At 36.7% G+C, this 18,746-nt stretch overlaps 1 protein-coding gene across 1 annotated transcript in view; it reads left to right on the forward strand.

Moving 5' to 3' along the window:
* The window catches only part of GABRB1 (gamma-aminobutyric acid type A receptor subunit beta1), a 474,038-nt gene that overhangs the window by 438,342 nt on the left and 16,950 nt on the right, over positions 1-18,746 (forward strand). The window contains exons 6-8 of the mRNA XM_001364479.3: positions 6,128-6,265; positions 6,382-6,534; positions 9,400-9,644. Coding sequence (XP_001364516.1) covers positions 6,128-6,265; positions 6,382-6,534; positions 9,400-9,644 — 536 coding nt within the window. The remainder of the gene's footprint in view (positions 1-6,127; positions 6,266-6,381; positions 6,535-9,399; positions 9,645-18,746) is intronic.

Raw genomic sequence — 18,746 nt, forward strand, 5'->3', positions numbered from 1 at the left:
TCCATATAAAGACTTCTAACTGCCTCTGCAATGAAGTGTTCCTCTCCTCCCTATGGATCCTGCCACCTCTAATACAGACCTTCTTTACCACTCACCTGGACTCCTGTCATACCTTCCTAATACACCTTCGTATTGATCCCTTTCCCAGACAAGTCCTCACACTGCTACCAGGTTAGTCTTCCTTTATCCATCTCTGATCATGTCACTCTGCTACTTAAAACACTGCTGAATTATATTTAAATTATTTTGCTTTGGCATTCAAGGATGTTTGCCATCTGCTGCCATCTTTTTCAGCTCCACGTAGCACAACTTTCCTTCTTGTTCTCTAAACTCTAACCAAATACAGATCTTAGATCTTAGAGTCAAGTCCTCTATCCACCACACCACATAGTTGTCCTTTAATGTCTCAGAGCCCCAAGCAAATCTCTAAGATTACTGGATTTGGAGTTTGAGGATGTGGCTTTGAATTCTAACTCTACCTCTCACTTCCTGTGTAACTGGAAGTAAATTATTTAACTTCTCAGAGACTCAGTTTTCTCATCTGTAAAATTAGATTGGATCCTTCCTATTCAGTCCCTTCTCACTCTAAATAGATCATGCTATAATCCTAAATTACAGAAGAGTCATTCATCTTTATCTATGGAAGGAACTTCCACAGTGGATGTTCCCTCATACCAACAGCATATATAAGAAATAAGGAAAAACTCTGGGCCATAATTCTGAGCTGAAAACCGAATTTTTTCATGGGTAAATACAGTCCATAGTCTCATCACACCCAATCTGTGAGGAAAGACATCTTGTAGATGTTCGTGGTTGTTTTTACAGGCTTTTGACAGCTGATGCAAATCATTGATTAACAAAACCCACATATTCAAAATATGTTAGCTAATAGTTGATATATTCTAGAATAAGATTCAAACATTTTACTGATCTTATAGCTAATACTCTCAGACAATAACTCTTGAAAGAGACTTAAAATAAACAGTCATTTCTCATAGTCCTAAAATCTGAGAACCCTATTTTTGACATAAATTCCTAGAAAAGCAATTACTGACTCTATGATCATTTTTGTTATATTTATCCAGAATCAGGATTTAATCAAGATATGTGCTTATTCCAAGACTGGTAATGTTGTAGGGGGGATTTGAGGTAAACCCCTGGGGTTTGGGATGGGTACCCTTTGTAAGAATGCAAGACTCCAAAACTTAGCTTAAAAATAAAAAGAGAAATTTATTAATTTAGAAAGTAATATTGAATGGTCAGGAGACAGGCTCAAATGTCTGCCTCCCTGGAAGCATGAATTCTGGGGGTTTTATACTTTATTTACAGCTGCTGTTATGTGATTGGGGGTTATGAATTCAGGCAAAAGTGGAGAGGGGGTAAGTCACCTGAACAGGGTCAGAGCAGTGTCTTATGTCCTGAAGACATAGGGTATAGCTTAGGTAGATGTACTAGATTTCAATCCCATGATAATTGGGGCAGAACCAGAATATGTATATCTATGTCCATCTTGAAACCTAGGGGAGAATCCAAGGGGGACAATTCTCTGATCAGGGTCTTATCAGGAGTCTTTGATGTTTTAGGGCCAGAATTAACAAGAATGAAAAGAGGCAAAGAAGGAATTTCCTTGCTTACAGTTTGACCTGAAGCACTTCTATAATTTGGGGGTACAGTGGGAAAGCTAGAGTCCCACATCAGTAACAGGAACTCTTAAGCTAACCCTTCTCCTGATCTATCACTGCTTATACAAGTTAATTAATAACTGGAATTACCCTTTCTAACACTCTAGTTACAGATACAACCTAAAATGTTATATGATATGTCTTGATTTTACAATAAATGATATAAAAGCAATAAATACAATTTCAACTTTTCACATGACAGACCTGAGTCAAAGGTTTATGTGACAAAACTCCCCTCCTAGACTGTAAACTCCATGAGGGCAGGGATGATGTTTTATTTGCCCTTTGTATTCCTCCCAAAGCCCAGCACAATACTCTTCACAGAAAAGATAGCAAGCTATTCAGGAGTGACAAAGAGGTATGAGATCATTGTTCAAATCTCATGGTAACCCCAGCTATAGAGCACCAGTGCCTCTCCAGTATCAGTAACTGCCTATTCCTCTCTCCCCTAAGCTTTGTGCTCTTCTCTCTCCCCCCAATCTGAATTTAGAGCTCATTGCCTTATAGCTGCATGGAAAGTCTAGAATTTGTTTTTTAATCTCTTAGCAGCTACCATTCAAGTGGCCCTCGTTCATTGAACCCTATTGTATCTCTCACTTTTTCCCATTGTCAGGGGAGAAAACTCAGGTCCTTCTTACTCAGCCACTGTAGTCAAGTTACCTTTACTTAGCATGTAATTCAGGATCGAGATTGCTGCCTCAACCACCACCACCCCTGGCAAAGACCTGATGAGCAATCAGGGCTCCTTTAAAGAATGGACCCAAAAACCAAGAGATTAGAAACAGAGCTGAAATGGTGACAACAAACGGGAAGGGAGTGAAGTCAAAGACACAGGTCAGGGAGGCCGGACATTGGAGACAGTAGGAGTCTGGGAGCCATCTATCAAGGAACACTATAAACTAGAACAAAGTAAGGCAAATTACCAGCTGGGAGGTGGAGGGCAGGGGAGTACCTATGAGTCTCTATCACTGTCTGTGAACCAGCCTCTTTTTGAGAACCAAGAGGGAGGGGAATGATGGGAGGACATGTCTCTATTTGATGATGCCATTCAGCTTTATTTAACTTAAATATTTTCTTAGTACGAAACTCTAAAAGTTGAGTGATTTTTTAAATAAATCAATCGACAAGCATTTATTTAGCCCCTTTGTGTGAGGCTCTGTGGAAGGCAGTAGGAAATACAATAAAGGAAACACTCCGTCTTCATAAAATTCCTTTTCTCTCCTTTATACTCCTTAGCATCATTACCAAAGGATACTGTCTGTCCCTAGTCTTCTGTTGGATACCCATCTATCATGTAACCGCATTCCTAAAAGGATTCTCTCATTCTGTATTTCAGACAGAAACATCTAGGGAAGGGAAGCACAATTCATTTTCCCTTCATCTCATCACCTGTGACTTGGCTTCCTCCAAACCAAGAGACCAAAATCTTCCAGAGAAGGCATTCAGCTTCGGAGTAGTTTTCACAGAAGGTTTATTGGCAGACTGGGAAATGAAGTTTATACTGCAGTCCTTAGTACTTGGAATTATACCCCAAAACCAGCAGACCAAACTGCCATGGACCTCCGAGTTCATATATATCCCTCCATCCCATCCCACTACATGCAGATATCTCTTCAGTCTGATGGGCAGTTGGAAGGCTCACCACCTATAAGATACTGGAGAGTTAATCAGACAAGGGGAGCCCATTTTATTTTACTGAGACTTTATTCTTCAGATACTCAAAGGGATATATAATTAAATCAATGTAGATATTTTCTCCATTGATACAGAGAGATCAGCCCATCCATATCCAGCCATTTCTGTTCCTCTTGGTCGTGTAAGTTAATCACAGAAGTGTCAACCCAGCATCCCATAGAACTTCTCTTAATATCATGAGGATATTGGTGGAGCACATGGACTCTCTGTTACTTAATTAACCTTTACACTGATTACACAATCAGCTCACCATTTTTATCCACATATTGTACTTATGACATACATTAATCTACTTCTTCAAAATTCCTTATTTGAAATGTGTTACAGCCTTCTTAGATCCACCAGACACCTATCCACATGACTTTTGGATGAGCCTCAATTTCAGTTCTTTAGTAGCAACAGTATTCCATGACTCAAAGCCCAAGGCAATACTAGGGCCAACTAGAACACTAGCTAATTGTTAAAATTTCAGGATGAGTATTTGTACCTCAGAAATTGTCAAATGGGACAAAGCAGGACTTGATCATTTGTTTTATTAATTATTTAAACTTAAGAATGAATGAAAAATGTTAATAATACAAAACTAGGTGGTGCAGTGCATAGAGAGTCAGGTGTGGAGATTTGAACCCAGGTCCTGGGTTCAAATTTGACCTCAGAAACTTCCTAGCTGTATGACCCTAGGCAAGTCACTAAACCCCAATTGCCTAGCCCTTACCACTCTTCTGCCTTGGGATTAATATTAATACTTAGCATTGATTCTAAGACAGAAGGTAAGTTCTGTGTTTGTGTGTGTGTGTTTTTAATGTGACATACAAACATTTTTTTTTGAGATCCATTTAAATGAGTACCAGCATACCCAACCCTGTTCATAGCCAGATAACATGTCTTTTAATTCACCTAACAGAAAACATAAAAAGAACTAAAAGACTTATAGTAGCCCGGAAACTGTTGCTAGAATTCCCCTTCCTCTTCCAGTGAGTTGCCATCTTTCCCCAGAGCCTGCGCAATCCTCCAGGGGTATCCTTTGGTTTGGACTCTTATAGAAGGGTAACAAACTTATCGTTATTGCAGAAGCAACTACTACCCATTGAGTTCTTATTTCAACCCAGAGATCCATATGGGCATCCAGCTTCATAGGATTAAACTGAGGATTTGAACATCCTTATCTTGTGGAGCAGAACAAACTTGCAGATGCTTCAAAGCCAATCTGACCTGTACTAACTAAATAACTCAGGGTAATCATTCACTTCTGCAAATTGGAACTTCAACCTCTTGCTGTGTGTGTGTCTGTTAGGAGTAGAATAGGGGGGAGGTCCTGTGTGTGTGTGTGTGTGTGTGTGTGTGAGAGAGAGAGAGAGAGAGAGACAGACAGACAGAGAGACAGACAGAAACAGACATTTTCAAAGAGTTTGATGCTGTTCCTTTTCTCTCTTGAAGACTAAATCCTAGAACTCTTGAATTTAACACTGCTAGTGAAAGGCAAGCCTAAACTAATGCTTCCTAGGAATTCTTTTATCCTTAGGATGTTGGATTTCAGAAATCTAGAACCTGTGATGTAGAAGGGTAGCATAAAACTGGTACTATCCAGAAATTCCCGGTATTTTTCCCTAATAGGCTGGGATTGAGAAACTCTCAATTCTTCATATACTTATCCTGAAAACATATACAACTGCCTCATATCTCTCTCACTGCCTATCCAGGGTTGGGTCTAAGTCCTCCAAGACCTTAGAGTCCAACGACTACACTATTAGTCCACATTGATAAGAATGTACAAAATTCCCAAAAGTGAGTGCCCCAAGACAGTCATTATTGAAGAGAAGTCAATATAGGCTCTTCACCCCATGCAATGTACTCTAGGTCCTACTACTCCTTCATTCTCCCTGGAGGAGGAAGGCAAAGAGGAGTAAAGAGTTGCCAACTCTGAAACTAGCCCCCCATTTTTATAGTCCCATCACAAAGAGATAACCTCCCAGTATGTTCCCAACTGAATGACAGCAAGTTGCAAATGGGTCAAATGTGCATTTCCATAACCCTTTTGGATAGATCAAATCAAAGATTTCATCAAGTTAATTAAAAAATTCTCCTGATAAACGTCCAATCTTTAAACATTTATATTACATTTTAAATATGTTCCTTTGTTGTTTTAATGAGTTACTATCTTGTCTATTGTACATCATAGGTACTTAGTGTTCACTAAATTGAATGGATATTTACCACATCCTTACATTATCAATGGGAGTATAAGAAGGGAAAGAACTGTACACAAACACAAACCTAAGAAGGAAGGCTGATTAATGAGCCCCCCTGAGATGAAAACCCCAAAGCAATCCTTTTAAAAATAACCTTACTTAGTTATTTCTTTATTTCCTGATTCCTGTATGACTAGGATGTAAAAGTATGCCAGAAATTCATAGTTCCTAAAATTTTCAATCATATCTTAAGATATATTAAAACTGGATCTAAATAGAAAGTGGCATCCATCTCCCCTCCTCCTATAACAAAAAAAGCTGGTAATTCAATAATAATATCTTAATTCATCATTTTCCTTTTTCTCCCCTTTTCATGACTTGAAGGCAAAGGAGAGAGAGTCAATGAAATCTAACCTTCACCCAAAGGAACTTCATTAATCATTAGAATCTTTAGCATAACCTCTGGGAATAGTCCTAGTTTCAAGAGTGTTTTCCCCACATGTGACTTCTAGACAACCTGAAATTTATTTCTAAATGATAATTTTGTGTTTCCTGTTTCAGATGGTTACACTACTGATGACATTGAGTTCTACTGGAATGGAGGAGAAAGTGCAGTATCGGGAGTTAACAATATTGAACTGCCTCAGTTTTCAATTGTGGATTACAAGATGGTGTCAAAGAAGGTGGAATTCACAACAGGTTAGAATACCACCACTAAACATATGCAAAAACAAGGGGAGAGGAATGGGGAGTCATGTAAAGGAAGGCTATGGCTCAACACTGTTTATAAACTGATTCTCTTTCCCTTATCCCAGGGGCATATCCACGGTTGTCACTGAGTTTTCGACTTAAAAGAAACATTGGTTACTTCATTTTGCAAACTTACATGCCTTCTACACTGATTACGATTCTGTCCTGGGTATCTTTTTGGATCAACTATGATGCATCTGCGGCCAGAGTTGCACTAGGTAATGTGTTTCCAAACTAGCAAAATGCTAATGGACTGAAAAAATGTTTTGAGTTTTAACCAACCAATCTATTGTAGCATGTGTAAGCACACAATTGTCTTACCATGAAGACTTTCCAAATAATTAAAATTACATGGCTCAAAATGATTATTGAAAATTACACCAACTTCTATTTGGAAAAAAATAAAATTAATCTTTAAAAATTTCATGGCTAATCATGAAATCATGCTAGATACTATACTGACTAGATAATAGTCGAATGCTTTTAAGATAAAATAATGTTCTGAAATATCACACACAGAAATTAACTTTTTAAGGTTACACTTACCTGGCATCATTCGTAGAATTAACTGAAGAAGAAAAAACCATCTTTTCTATTCAGATTAGCAAGCAGCATTTCAGTTTTAGCCAGAATTAAACTTTACTGTTTCCCATTTCCTTTAAGTGAAGATCATTAAGCCAGGATAAGACAAGGGCTATTCCTTAAATGCACTAATGACCTGTGATTATAAATTCATAGAAAATAGTTTCTTCCTTGGGAAACAAAATCAGGATTTAATCATAGTATAGCTCAGTACGGGGTTACTGGGTCACAGGGTAAAAAGGCACATTTCAAAGTTCAAATGATTCCTTGGAAAATAAGAGAAGAGAAGGTGTAAGACTGTCAGAGGTAGTTCTAGCCTATCTTTGGCATACATGGCTCTTCTTGGGCCAGGCTCACTTATTACATTAGTCATTCATCCACATGTGCCACATCTTTGAGTAGGCTAGAATATGAGATTTCCATTGAGGCAACTGAACAGGTTTAGCAATGAATGCATCTTTTCTCACATAGACTATATGTCATCCTGGCTGATTAGTTTAAGTAGAGCTCAAGATCAGAGATCTAAGCCTCTGGGAGTTCAAACTAAGACTGACTTTCTAACATCAGAGAAAAAAATGTCTGAAATATAAATAGTTTTGTGATAACAGAAATCCATTTTCATTTGCTTTTGCTGCCTGTAGCCACACAAAAGTTAGAACTTGATACATAAACAAATGAAAACTTAGTCTTAGAAATATATGTGAGAACAGAAATACAATGAATTTTCATAGAAATTATTCTTTCATTTGATGAACATTATCCTTTGTTTGGTCTTTAATCATAATGTATTTACACACATATTATAAGCAGTTATTCTCTTCAGAAAAGCAAGAAAATCAAGTATTAAAATGCATCTATATATTTATCAGCTCATCATATTCAAAATCAGTTATCTGTAACATTTTATCTTTTTCATATTATTTCTACTGTAATAAATATGTTGACCAAATCATAAAATCAGTTATTGACTTGTGTTCAAAAAAGAAAAGGCCAAAATTATCTTTTTCTTTCCTACTTTCACATTACTGCCCTTTTTGAATTCTTTTAAAACCAACTTTCCCTTGTATTTAAGTTTTCTAGATTCCATTATTTGAGAAGCCTTCCATTTAGTGTTTTTGTGTTTTCCATTTTTCTGCCTCCACTCTTATTAAATATCTTTTTAAAATTCCCTTTCTCTTAAGTATAACCTTTATAATACTTTGTGTCATGCTATCACAATCACAAAACATCCACTATGCACTCACATGAACAGTGTTTGATTTATACAAGGACCATATTTAACATGATAAGTTGGACAGAACTAGTTCCTGACTTGAAAGAAGTTTATAGTCCTGAGATGCCTCACTTCAAACTCAGTTCTTTTAGAAGTTATTTATATGCCTCTACAATTACGCTCTAGAAAGAAGTGGTCAGAGGTAAGATTGCAAAACGCCAGCAACAAAATATTAAATACTCAGAAAATCATTCTAAAACCAACAGCTTTGTGTAAATTACCAAGATTTTCCCACTTCTCCAAAAAAATTACAGTCATACTACATTACAATCTAATGTTGAATTTATTAAAACAAACTGCCTGTGGAAAATTATATCATTGGCCTTGGAGCGGGGATTCTTATTCTTTTTTTTATATCATAGCTTGCTCCTTTGCCAGCCTAGTAAAGCCTATGGACCTCTTCTCAGAGTATCTTTAAACACAGTAAATAAAATACAATGGATGATGAAGGAAACAAATTATGTTGAAATGCAGTATATATATATATATATGTATATATATATATTAATTTTTTAATTCATGAACCATAGCTTAAGAACCTCCACCTTATGGAGATAAAATAAATGGGATTAATGTAATTTATGAAGTATTTAAATATGGAGTTGGGATACAAGTTTTTATCCTTATAAACTCACCTTTCTTCTGAAGACATAGCATTAATAAAACTTTAATCTTAGAAATATATGATATTTGGGAATGAATCCTATTTTGGGCTTTGAGAAAACTATACAAGCAAATTTTAAGAAATAAAGACATCCAAGTAGTAAAAGTTTTAAAAAGAACCTCTACCTTAGAAGCTTCCAATCTGCAGGCAGTGTACTGAATGGTTTCCTTCCCATGCTAGGGCTTGGGGTAGGAGGATGGGGGGAAGGAGGAAGGCACTGAATGGAAAGGAGACTAGAAAAGGGAAAAGGAAGAAGATAGGAAAAAATGAAATGTATGGTTTTATGCATCAAATAGAATTCTGATTTGTTATCCTATTTTCTTTGTGTTTTACTTGATAGCCAACATTCTGTCAGCATTCTATAAATATCAGCTAATAGTTTTAGGTGTTGCAACTTGTCCATTAAAAATAAAAAGTCTTCTTTACTTTGTCAAAGGACTGGTCCTCCTTAAGCCATTATTCTGAGAGAGCAGCCCTAGGATAAAATGGTCAACCCAGTCCATCCACAGCCACCTCTTCTTGTCCACACTGCCTTGGATTCAGTCTGACCTTTGTGTTTTGCAGGAATCACCACGGTGCTGACCATGACCACCATCAGCACTCACCTCAGGGAGACTCTGCCAAAGATCCCCTATGTCAAAGCGATCGATATCTACCTGATGGGCTGCTTCGTGTTCGTGTTTCTGGCACTGCTCGAGTATGCCTTCGTAAATTACATATTCTTCGGGAGAGGTCCTCAGAAAAAGGGAGCTGGAAAAACTGACCAAGGGGCTAATGAGAAGAACAAACTAGAGATGAACAAAGTCCAGGTAGGGTCGTGAGCATTAACTATGGCATGTCTGCTTCATTTTCTTATTGGAAACAATATGCTCAGGGATAGTCCAAGCTTGCATTTAGTTTCATCTTCAATAGAATCCAGTAATCTATGAAAGAATTACTTGATTAATCTGAAATTGTGTTTAGCCATGTGGTTTTCTAAGAGTAGCATGTCCAACATGGGTGGACGCCTCTCCTATCCCAAAGGTAAGCAATGCCTAGATTTTTTCCACATGCTATTCTTTGACACTGGGCTATTAAATACCCTGGTTTAAGTGTGGTAGGGTCATAAGCAAAGTGTAGATTCTGTACCAGAGAGGAGTTGAGAAGTCAGAAGTCAATACCTTTATCTATAATTTAAAAAAAAACAATAGGGCTAAAACTATTCTAATAAATGAGATACCAGATGGAAACCCACTTCAAATTCTTAGAAAGAATCATATTCTACAAATTCAAAGTACTGTTACCATTTTTATTTTCACTACTTGGACCTCAGTGAAGGCAACTATTGATCCATTTGTTTTTCTAAGACGTGTGCCTATTTTAGTCTCTGTGGGTTTGACTTCTGTGTCACACTTCTTTGAAACCTGTTAAAATACAGAAGAAAGACTTGTTTGAAAAATGCTACTAGCTTCCACTTTATTTCAAGGTGCTAGACTGAATCACAAATCAAAATAAAAAAGATATCTTCGTACTCTATAGTGGTCTACCAAATCAGAAAATGTATTTCACAATGAAGAGAACTCATTGACAATCCATGTTCTTTTTTTTATGATGTCCACAAGGAAATTGTTTTTTGTTGTGTTTTTACTTTCATCAAGTTTAATCTGACACACATTTATTAAATGCCCTCTATGTGCTAGACAAAGGAGGTACAAACATAAAATAGTCCATGACCCCTCAGGTCTTGCATTCTAATTGGGTGGGGGAGGGATGGAATGGGCTGTACTTTTAAAGATAAATATATATCGAGTAAATAAAAAGTTATTTTGATCCAAAAGGAGAAACTAATATCTGGGAAGATCAGGAAAGACTTTCTTCAGGATATAGTCCTTGAGCTGATTTTAGAAGAGATCTAGTGATTCCAAGAAGCTGAGGTGAGGAAGGATTTTTCATCAGATATACAAAGGCACAGAAGTAGGAGATGAGATATTATAGATGAGGAATAACATATAGACCATCTTGGCTAAGCCAAAATGTGTATGAAAGTGTGTAGGATAAAATAAGTCTGGAAAAAGAGATTGGAACCACATTAGCAAAGACTTTAAATGTCAAAAAGAGGAATTTGGTGGGGGGGTTATAGTTTGTTTTTATGTTAGAGGCAACAGGAGGCTACTAGAGCTTCCTAAGCAAGTGAGTGACTTTATGTGGTGGTGCTTTACCAATACCATTTTAGAAGCTCCATTGATGATGAATTAGAATGAGGGAAAGGGTAGAAGCAGAGAGGCCAATTAGAAAAATATTACATTACATCCCCCAGCTATCCCCATTTTATTTGAAGAGAACAATATTGCCCAAATTAAGTATTCTTTTCTCAAGTCTAAACATGCCTGGTTCCTTCCAACAGTCTCTATATGACACAGAGTCAAGTCCCTTTACCATCCTAGTTGTCTTCCTCTGAATACCATCTTTTCAGATTTCTTTCTTAAAATGGGATTCATTCTTACTGAGTCATTTCAGTCATGCCCAACTCTTTGTGACCCATTTGGGGTTTTCTTGGCAAAGATACTATAGTGGTTTACCATTCCTTCCTCCAGCTCATTTTACAGATGAGGAAACTGAGGCAAACAAGATTAAGTGACTTGCCCAGGGTCACAAAACTAATAAGTGTCTGAGGACAGATTTGAACTCCTGAAGACAAGCCTTTATGACTCAGGTCCTGATCTTTATCCACTGGGGCATGAACTAAAAACAATACTATAGAAATACTAGTAGATCAAAGCAGAGTAGATCTATATTATCACCTTCCTCCTCCTAAATAATAGGCTTCTTTGGATACAACCTACAATCAAATAATCATTTCTAACTCTCATAATGTATTGTTGAGATCACAGTCCCACCCCCCCTCCTGATTTTGTTCAGATAAACAACTTGATAGTCATGGCTCCCCATAATGAACTTTTTAAATTCAGAGATAATAAATTACATTTGTCTTTTTTATTTATTTTATCCAGTTCAATCCAACAGTCTAGCCTATCAAGATCCTTCTTAGTCTTTGTTATTTTATCTGCATTATTACTCTTAACTTTTTTGCAAATTTGCAAATTGGATGAGCATTTACTAATTAGGAGGCAACTAAGTGGCGCAACAGAGAGTATGTTTGGTCTAGAATCTATAAGTCCTGAGCTCAAATTTGGCTTAGGTGCTTGCTAACTGTGTGATTCTGGTCAAAACATTTATCCTCTATCTGCCTCAATTTCCTCAACTGTAAGTGGAGATAATAATAGCACCAAGCTCCCAGTGTGGTTGTGAGAATTGAATGAGATGTTTCAAAGTACTTATCATAATGCTGGGTATATGAAAGGAGCTTAATAAATGCTTATTCCCTCCTGCTTCCCATATATTACTTTATCTAAGTTATTAATAAAAATATTTATATATACATATATATACACACACATATATAGATTTAAACTATGAGCTTTCTAAATTGACAGCAAGACATTAATGATTATCCTTTGGGTCTGGCCATTCAATCAGTTCCAAATCCACATAACTGTACTATCTTCTAGCCTATGTGTCTCCATCTTTTCCTTACAAATATTGAGGGACTTTGTCAAAAGTTTTGCTAAAATCTTGGCAAAATGTATTCATAGTATTTCTTTACCTACCAGTCTCATAACCATATCAGAAAATGAAATGAAGTCAGTCTTTTGGGAGTTATTCTCTATGAAGCCTCCTTGCTTACTCTTCATTATCACTACCTCCTTTTTGAGATGTTCATTCTACAGCCCTTTCATAATGTTCTCAATTTTTATCAGGAATCATAAAAATACCAATGAGGAACTCTTGAAGTCCCTGAGCTCAGCCAGAGATCCATCTATGAAAATGGACTATTAAATGGGCTCCCCCGAAGGGTTAATGCTACCCCAAACACTGTATCACTTACCCAGATGGCCACAGCAAATTCTGCAGCCCTCTCCCAATCTCTGGTTTATTACAGAATTCTTGGCACCCTCCAGCTGGGTTCTAACAATCTTTGAGCAAAGTCTCTTGGACAGGAATTTAAGTATCCAGATCAAGGAAACTTATCCAGACACTTCCGTGTGACCCATCACATCTACCTGCACACATAGGATGTGAAGTCACTGGCTCCAGACCAGCTTTGTTCTACTTATACTGGCCAGCTTCAGATTTTACTAAATCCATTTTCTTTCTACTACCACCTTTTTCACTTGTTAATTAGCAAATAGAGGGTTACAGCATTTCAGATGTGGATCAGTAAGAGAAGACCAAGTTCACACAGAAGTAATCCATGCAATTAAATATTTTTAGTTTAATATTTCATAAAAATAACTTCCAACATTTCTTTCAATCATTTTGAATTCTGAATTCTCTTCCTCCCTCTCTTTCCCCTACCCAGCCCTATCCCCTATTCTAAACCCACTGAGATGGTAAGTAATCTAATATAAATTTTATATGTACAATTATATAAGACACTTTTATTACCAAAAAAAATTAAGAAAGAAAGTGGAAAAAGTTTGCTTTGGTCTAGGTTCAGACTCCATCAGTTTTCTCTCTGGAAGCAAATACCATTTTTTTAAACATGGGTCCTTTGGGATTGTTTTGGATCCTTATATTGCCAAGAATAGCTAAGTTATTCACAGTTGTTCACTATACAGTATTTCTGTCACTGTGTACAACAGTTTTCTTGGTTCTGCTTACTTTAACCTGCATCAGTTCCTGGAAATCTTTCCAGGTTTTTCTGAGCTCCTCCTGCTCATTATTTCTTACAGCACTTAGAGTATTCCACTAAAATCATATACTATAACATAACCTTTGGGTTTCCCCTCACTTTCCAATTATTTACCCCCACAAAAAGATTTGCTTTAAATATTTGTAGACATATAAGTCCTCCCCACTCCAACCTTTTTAAAAAAATCTCTTTGGAATACAAATCTAGTAATGATATTGCTGTATCAAAGACTATGTACTGTTTTTACAGTCCTATGGGCATAGGTCCAAATTGCTCTCCAGAATGTTAAATCAGTTCACAGTTCCCCATCAGTGCAATGGTGTCTCAATTTTTCTACATCCTTTCAAAGTTTTGTCATTTTCCTTTTCTACTGTAATAGCCAATCTAATAGGTGTGGTGTGGTACCTCAGAGTTGTTTTAATTTGCATTTCTCTAATTAATAGGGATTTCATGCATTTTGTTGTATGACTATGAGTTTTAATTTCTTTTTCTGAGAACTTCCTGTTTATATCCTTTGACTATAAGTCATTTGAGGAATGGCTTGTATTCCTATATATTTTACTCATTTCTCTATTTATTTGAGAAATGAGGCCTTTTATCAGGGAGACTTGTTGCAAAAAAAAAAATTTAACCATCATAATTACTATATTTTTATCTTCTTCCTATCCCCTTTTTCCTCTCTCCTTCCATTCTGTCCAACCTCAAATGTGTTTAGCTTCTGACTAACACATCCCTTAATTTGCCCTTTTCTGTCAGCAACCCCCTTTCTCTGATCTGTGAAGATTGGATTTAGCTATTTCCTGATTGGAACAATGAAGATACTTAGTTTAACAAAATCAGGAATGTCTTGGGAACTCTAAATTACTCCACACTATTTAGACCATGCTTTAGGGGAAGATAAAGTTGTAATCTCCTGATTGAACAATGAAGGTACTTAACTCTTACCTTATAGTGAAGCTAGAACTTTAAGTTAAGTCTATTTTAAGATCTTAATACAAAAAGGTGTTAAGTAACTATAAAGGTTAAATTAATCACAAAAAGGTCAAGTAACTAACAAAAGGTAAACTTAACAAAGAAGTGTTAAGTAACTCTAAAAATATAATCTAATCAAAGGAGATGAGAACTAAAGAATAGGCATTTGGAGGAGGGGACACAAGGGTGAAAGGTCTATATGTTGGCTCATTTATTCTCTCCGGTGCCCTTTGCAGCTGAGAGTTGGCTGATAGCAATGTGCTGGGTCTTTCGGCATCTTAGCATGGCTACAAGCTATTGTCCATTAGGTGATGAGTTCTGGCTGAGTTTTCCTTCTTTACTTTCCAACTTTATCCTCTTAGAAGCCTCTAATCTTCTTAAGAGACCTAGAGGCGGGGATTTTAAAACTCTCCCTGGCACAGGCTGGGCAGGAGAAATCCTATATCCTCTTCCCTTCTTCTCCTTAAATTCCTTCTCTCTATATTAATTAAATTACCATAAATTTCCAGACTGACTTGGATATTTCATTTGGGATTTTCCCCGGTGACCAATTAAATATAGATTTTTAAGTCACAACCCTAAAATTATTTTGACATATCCCCATCCTCCTCCTCACTTAACTTTAGAGTAAGAGAGCTTTCTCTCCCCAATTGATTGTGTATGTTCTTCCCTCTTTGAACCAATTCTAATGAGTAAAATTCACATGTTCCCCTCCCCAATTTCCCCATCTTCTCCACTGTAAAAGCTCTTTTGTGACTCTTTTTCATAAGATAATTTATCTAACTCTATTTTCCCTTCCCCTTATCCTAATTCATTACTCCTTCTCATGCCTTAATTTTATCATTATTTTAGATATCATCCCATCATATTCTACTCACACCCTTGCCCTCTGGCCATGTGTACTCCTAAATGACCTTATAATGACAAAAGTTCTTAGGAGTTACAAGAATTATCTTCCCACATAGGTATGTAAACAGTTTGACCTCATTGAATGTCCTTTGATTTCTCTTTCTGTCTACCATTTTATGCTTCTCTTGAATCTTGTATTTGAGAGCCAAATTTTCTATTCAGCTCTGGTCTTTTCATCAGGATTGTTTAAAAGTCCTCTGTTTCATTGAATGCCCATTTTCCCCCTGAAGATTATGCTTAATTTTTCTGGATAGGTGACTCTTGGTAGAAGTTATAGCTGTTTGTCTTCTGGAATATCATCCCAAGCCCTCCAATCCTTTATTGTAGATGTTTCTACATCTTGTGTTAACCTGACTGAAGCTCTACAATATTTGAAATGTTTCTCTTTGGCTGCTTGCAATACTTTCTCCTTGACCTGAGAGTTCTGAAATTTGACTATAATATTCATGGGAGTTATCTTTTGAGGATTTCTTTCAGAAAGTGATTGGTGGATTCTTTTGATGTTTATTTTACCTTCTGGTTCTAGAATATCAGGGCAGTTTTCCTTGATAATTTCTTGAATGATGATATGGAAGTTGTTTTTTTGATCATGGTTTTCAGGTAATCCAATAATTCTTAAATTATCTCTCCAGGATTTCTTTTCCAGGCCTGTTGTTTTTCCTATGAAAAACACTTCAAATTTTCTTCTTCTTTATCCTTTTTCCTTCTTCTTTCTTCCTTTCCTCCTCCTCCTCCTCCTTCTTCTTCCACAAGCACTCTTTTTCACCTTAGAACTATGACCAGGGTTCCCTGCTCCCCTGCATCCTTAGGTGTTGGTGTGTGCTAGTTTTCTTCCTCACCCTGGAACTATGACCCAGGACTACAACCTAGATCTGTATGTGGTCAATGCAACAAGAGTATTGAACCCAGAGCCAGAAGAGGGACCCCTGTAATCTCTTTCTGAGAAGTTGTCTGACTCTACTTGTCATCTGTGTCTGAGAGCTCCAGAAGCCTTTGCTGTTGATTCAGTCACCCCTAAGACCTGTTGCTACAGTGGGTCCTGCTTTGGCATGCTGATATGCACATGTATAATGGGTATTTATGCTGACTTTCTAAGTTGTTTTGGGCCCATAAAAATATTTCACACCATTTTTGTGTCTTATGATGCTCTAGAATTTGTCCTGAGGCATGATATCATAGTTGTTTGGGGGGTATTTGGAAGAAACCAGGTCTATTTGCCTTCTCTGCCCACTTGTCACTGCCCACTAAATTCATATGCAATAAAATCTTTAAATATGGAGGGATAAATTTTTATGATATCTCAAAGTATATATTAGATATACTTAAATAAAATATTCATAACTATATCACCTGTTTATAAAAATAGACTAAAATAAAACTTGGTTTATGGTAGGTGGGATTTCATAGTATGTAGAGCTAGGGATATTTTGTTTTCAGATTTGTTGCAGTTGGGTATAAGGGCATACCAGTTGGATATAAGGGGAAATAATTAGATAAATTTTACAGCCAATCGGGCATTGTGATGCACTGTTGGTGGAACTGTGAATTGGTCTAGCATTCAAGGATGTGTTTTGGAAGTGTGCTTCAAAAGTTACTAAGCTCTGCATACCCTATGACCCAGCTATCCTAATACTAGTCCTATGCACCAAAGTAATTAAAGAAAGAAGAAAAGAGATGACCTAAACATATAAAAATATTCATAGCAGCTCTTTTCATAGTAGCCAAAATTTGGAAACTAGGGAATGTCCTCCCATTGAAGAATAGCTAAGCAAATCATGGTATGTTACTCTAATGGAATTTTGCTCTAAGTACTGCCAAAATGAAAAAAAAAAACAGCAGCAGAAACTAGGAAGACCTCTTTGAATAATGCAGATCAAAGTAATCAGAACTAAGACAACAATTTATACAGTGGCAGCCACATTAGAGAGAAAAACAACTTCGAAAAACTTTAGAACTCAGAGCAATGCCATTATAAATCACAAGTCTCAGAGAAAAATAAAATAAAATATACCACCCACCTCCTGCCAGATAAGTGATGAACTTCAAATGCAAAGAGAAAAACATTTTTTCAGTCATGGACAGTAAGGGAATGTGTTATGTTGAACTATGCATGCTTATGAGAGTTTTATTTTTCCAGGATTGTTGTTGTACATTTAGGGAGAAGAGATTACAAATGCTTGCCACTTTTTTAACTATTAAAAAATTACTTTTTCACCAAAAGTGCCATTTTTCTCATAATCAGAGATGGTACAAAGAACTTGAACTTGAAAACAAACTTGGATAGGAGGCTGCCTCTGATATCCAATAGCCCTAAGACCATGAACAAGTCACGTAACTTTTCTAGTCCTTAGTTTCCCCTTCTCTAAAATGAATATAATACTTTCCCTACCTGTTATGAATAAATTCTTGTAGTGGGAGACACAGAAGTAATAATAGGTTATCTTTATGTAACATTTTCAGATTTGCAAAACACTTTTACATATATTATCTCATTTGGTCCTCACAACTGCTCTCTGAGGTAAATGCTATAATTATCTCCATTTTACATATGAGGAAACTGAGGCTCAGATTCCCCCTAAGATCACACAGGTAGTAAATACATGAAATAGAATAGAACCCAAGCCTTCCTGATTCCAAGTGCATCAATATAGCTACTACCTGTGCTGACTGCAAAACTGTAAGATACTTCAAAGCTGCATACTGTTATTAGTTAGCTTATTAGTATTAGTTAATTATTAGTGTTAGCTATTTAGGGTTTCCACTTTTTCCTGCTCCTTTTTCAAATATCAGATGTAGATAATGTATTTAGATCATTTAGATTCATCTGTACAGTTGTCTTACATGAAGGAGTTTTATACAGAATCTGTATCCTGAATTGTGCTTTATGACTTCAATGTAGCAGAAAAAAGTATTAGATGTTTTTTTCTTCGGTGTAAAGGTTGACTGATCCCTGTATTGCTCTATAGACCTTGTAAACAGTTTAATATAAATGGCTTCTGTACCCTAGTCATAACCTGGGGCACCTCAGAGTTTTCTGTCTTGTTGCCTCTACCCATAGAATGGCACTGCTCATTTATTACACACATGGTCTTCTGTGAGCTTTTGCTGGGCAGTCATGTCAAGGGACCACTGTACTAAGGATGCAGAAACATGGGCTTTGTTTTGATTTATGGTGGACGCAGCTGCACTGAGGCTTTCCAAATGAGCTTGTGAGGCACTGCAGATGCTGAAGCCAGGTGTGAGGAATGCTTTACCCTCCGAGGTGATAAAGACCACAGATACAGAAAACTCTCAGATA

This window comes from Monodelphis domestica, chromosome 6, assembly GCF_027887165.1.
Source record: "Monodelphis domestica isolate mMonDom1 chromosome 6, mMonDom1.pri, whole genome shotgun sequence".
NCBI classification, from domain to species: domain Eukaryota; kingdom Metazoa; phylum Chordata; class Mammalia; order Didelphimorphia; family Didelphidae; genus Monodelphis; species Monodelphis domestica.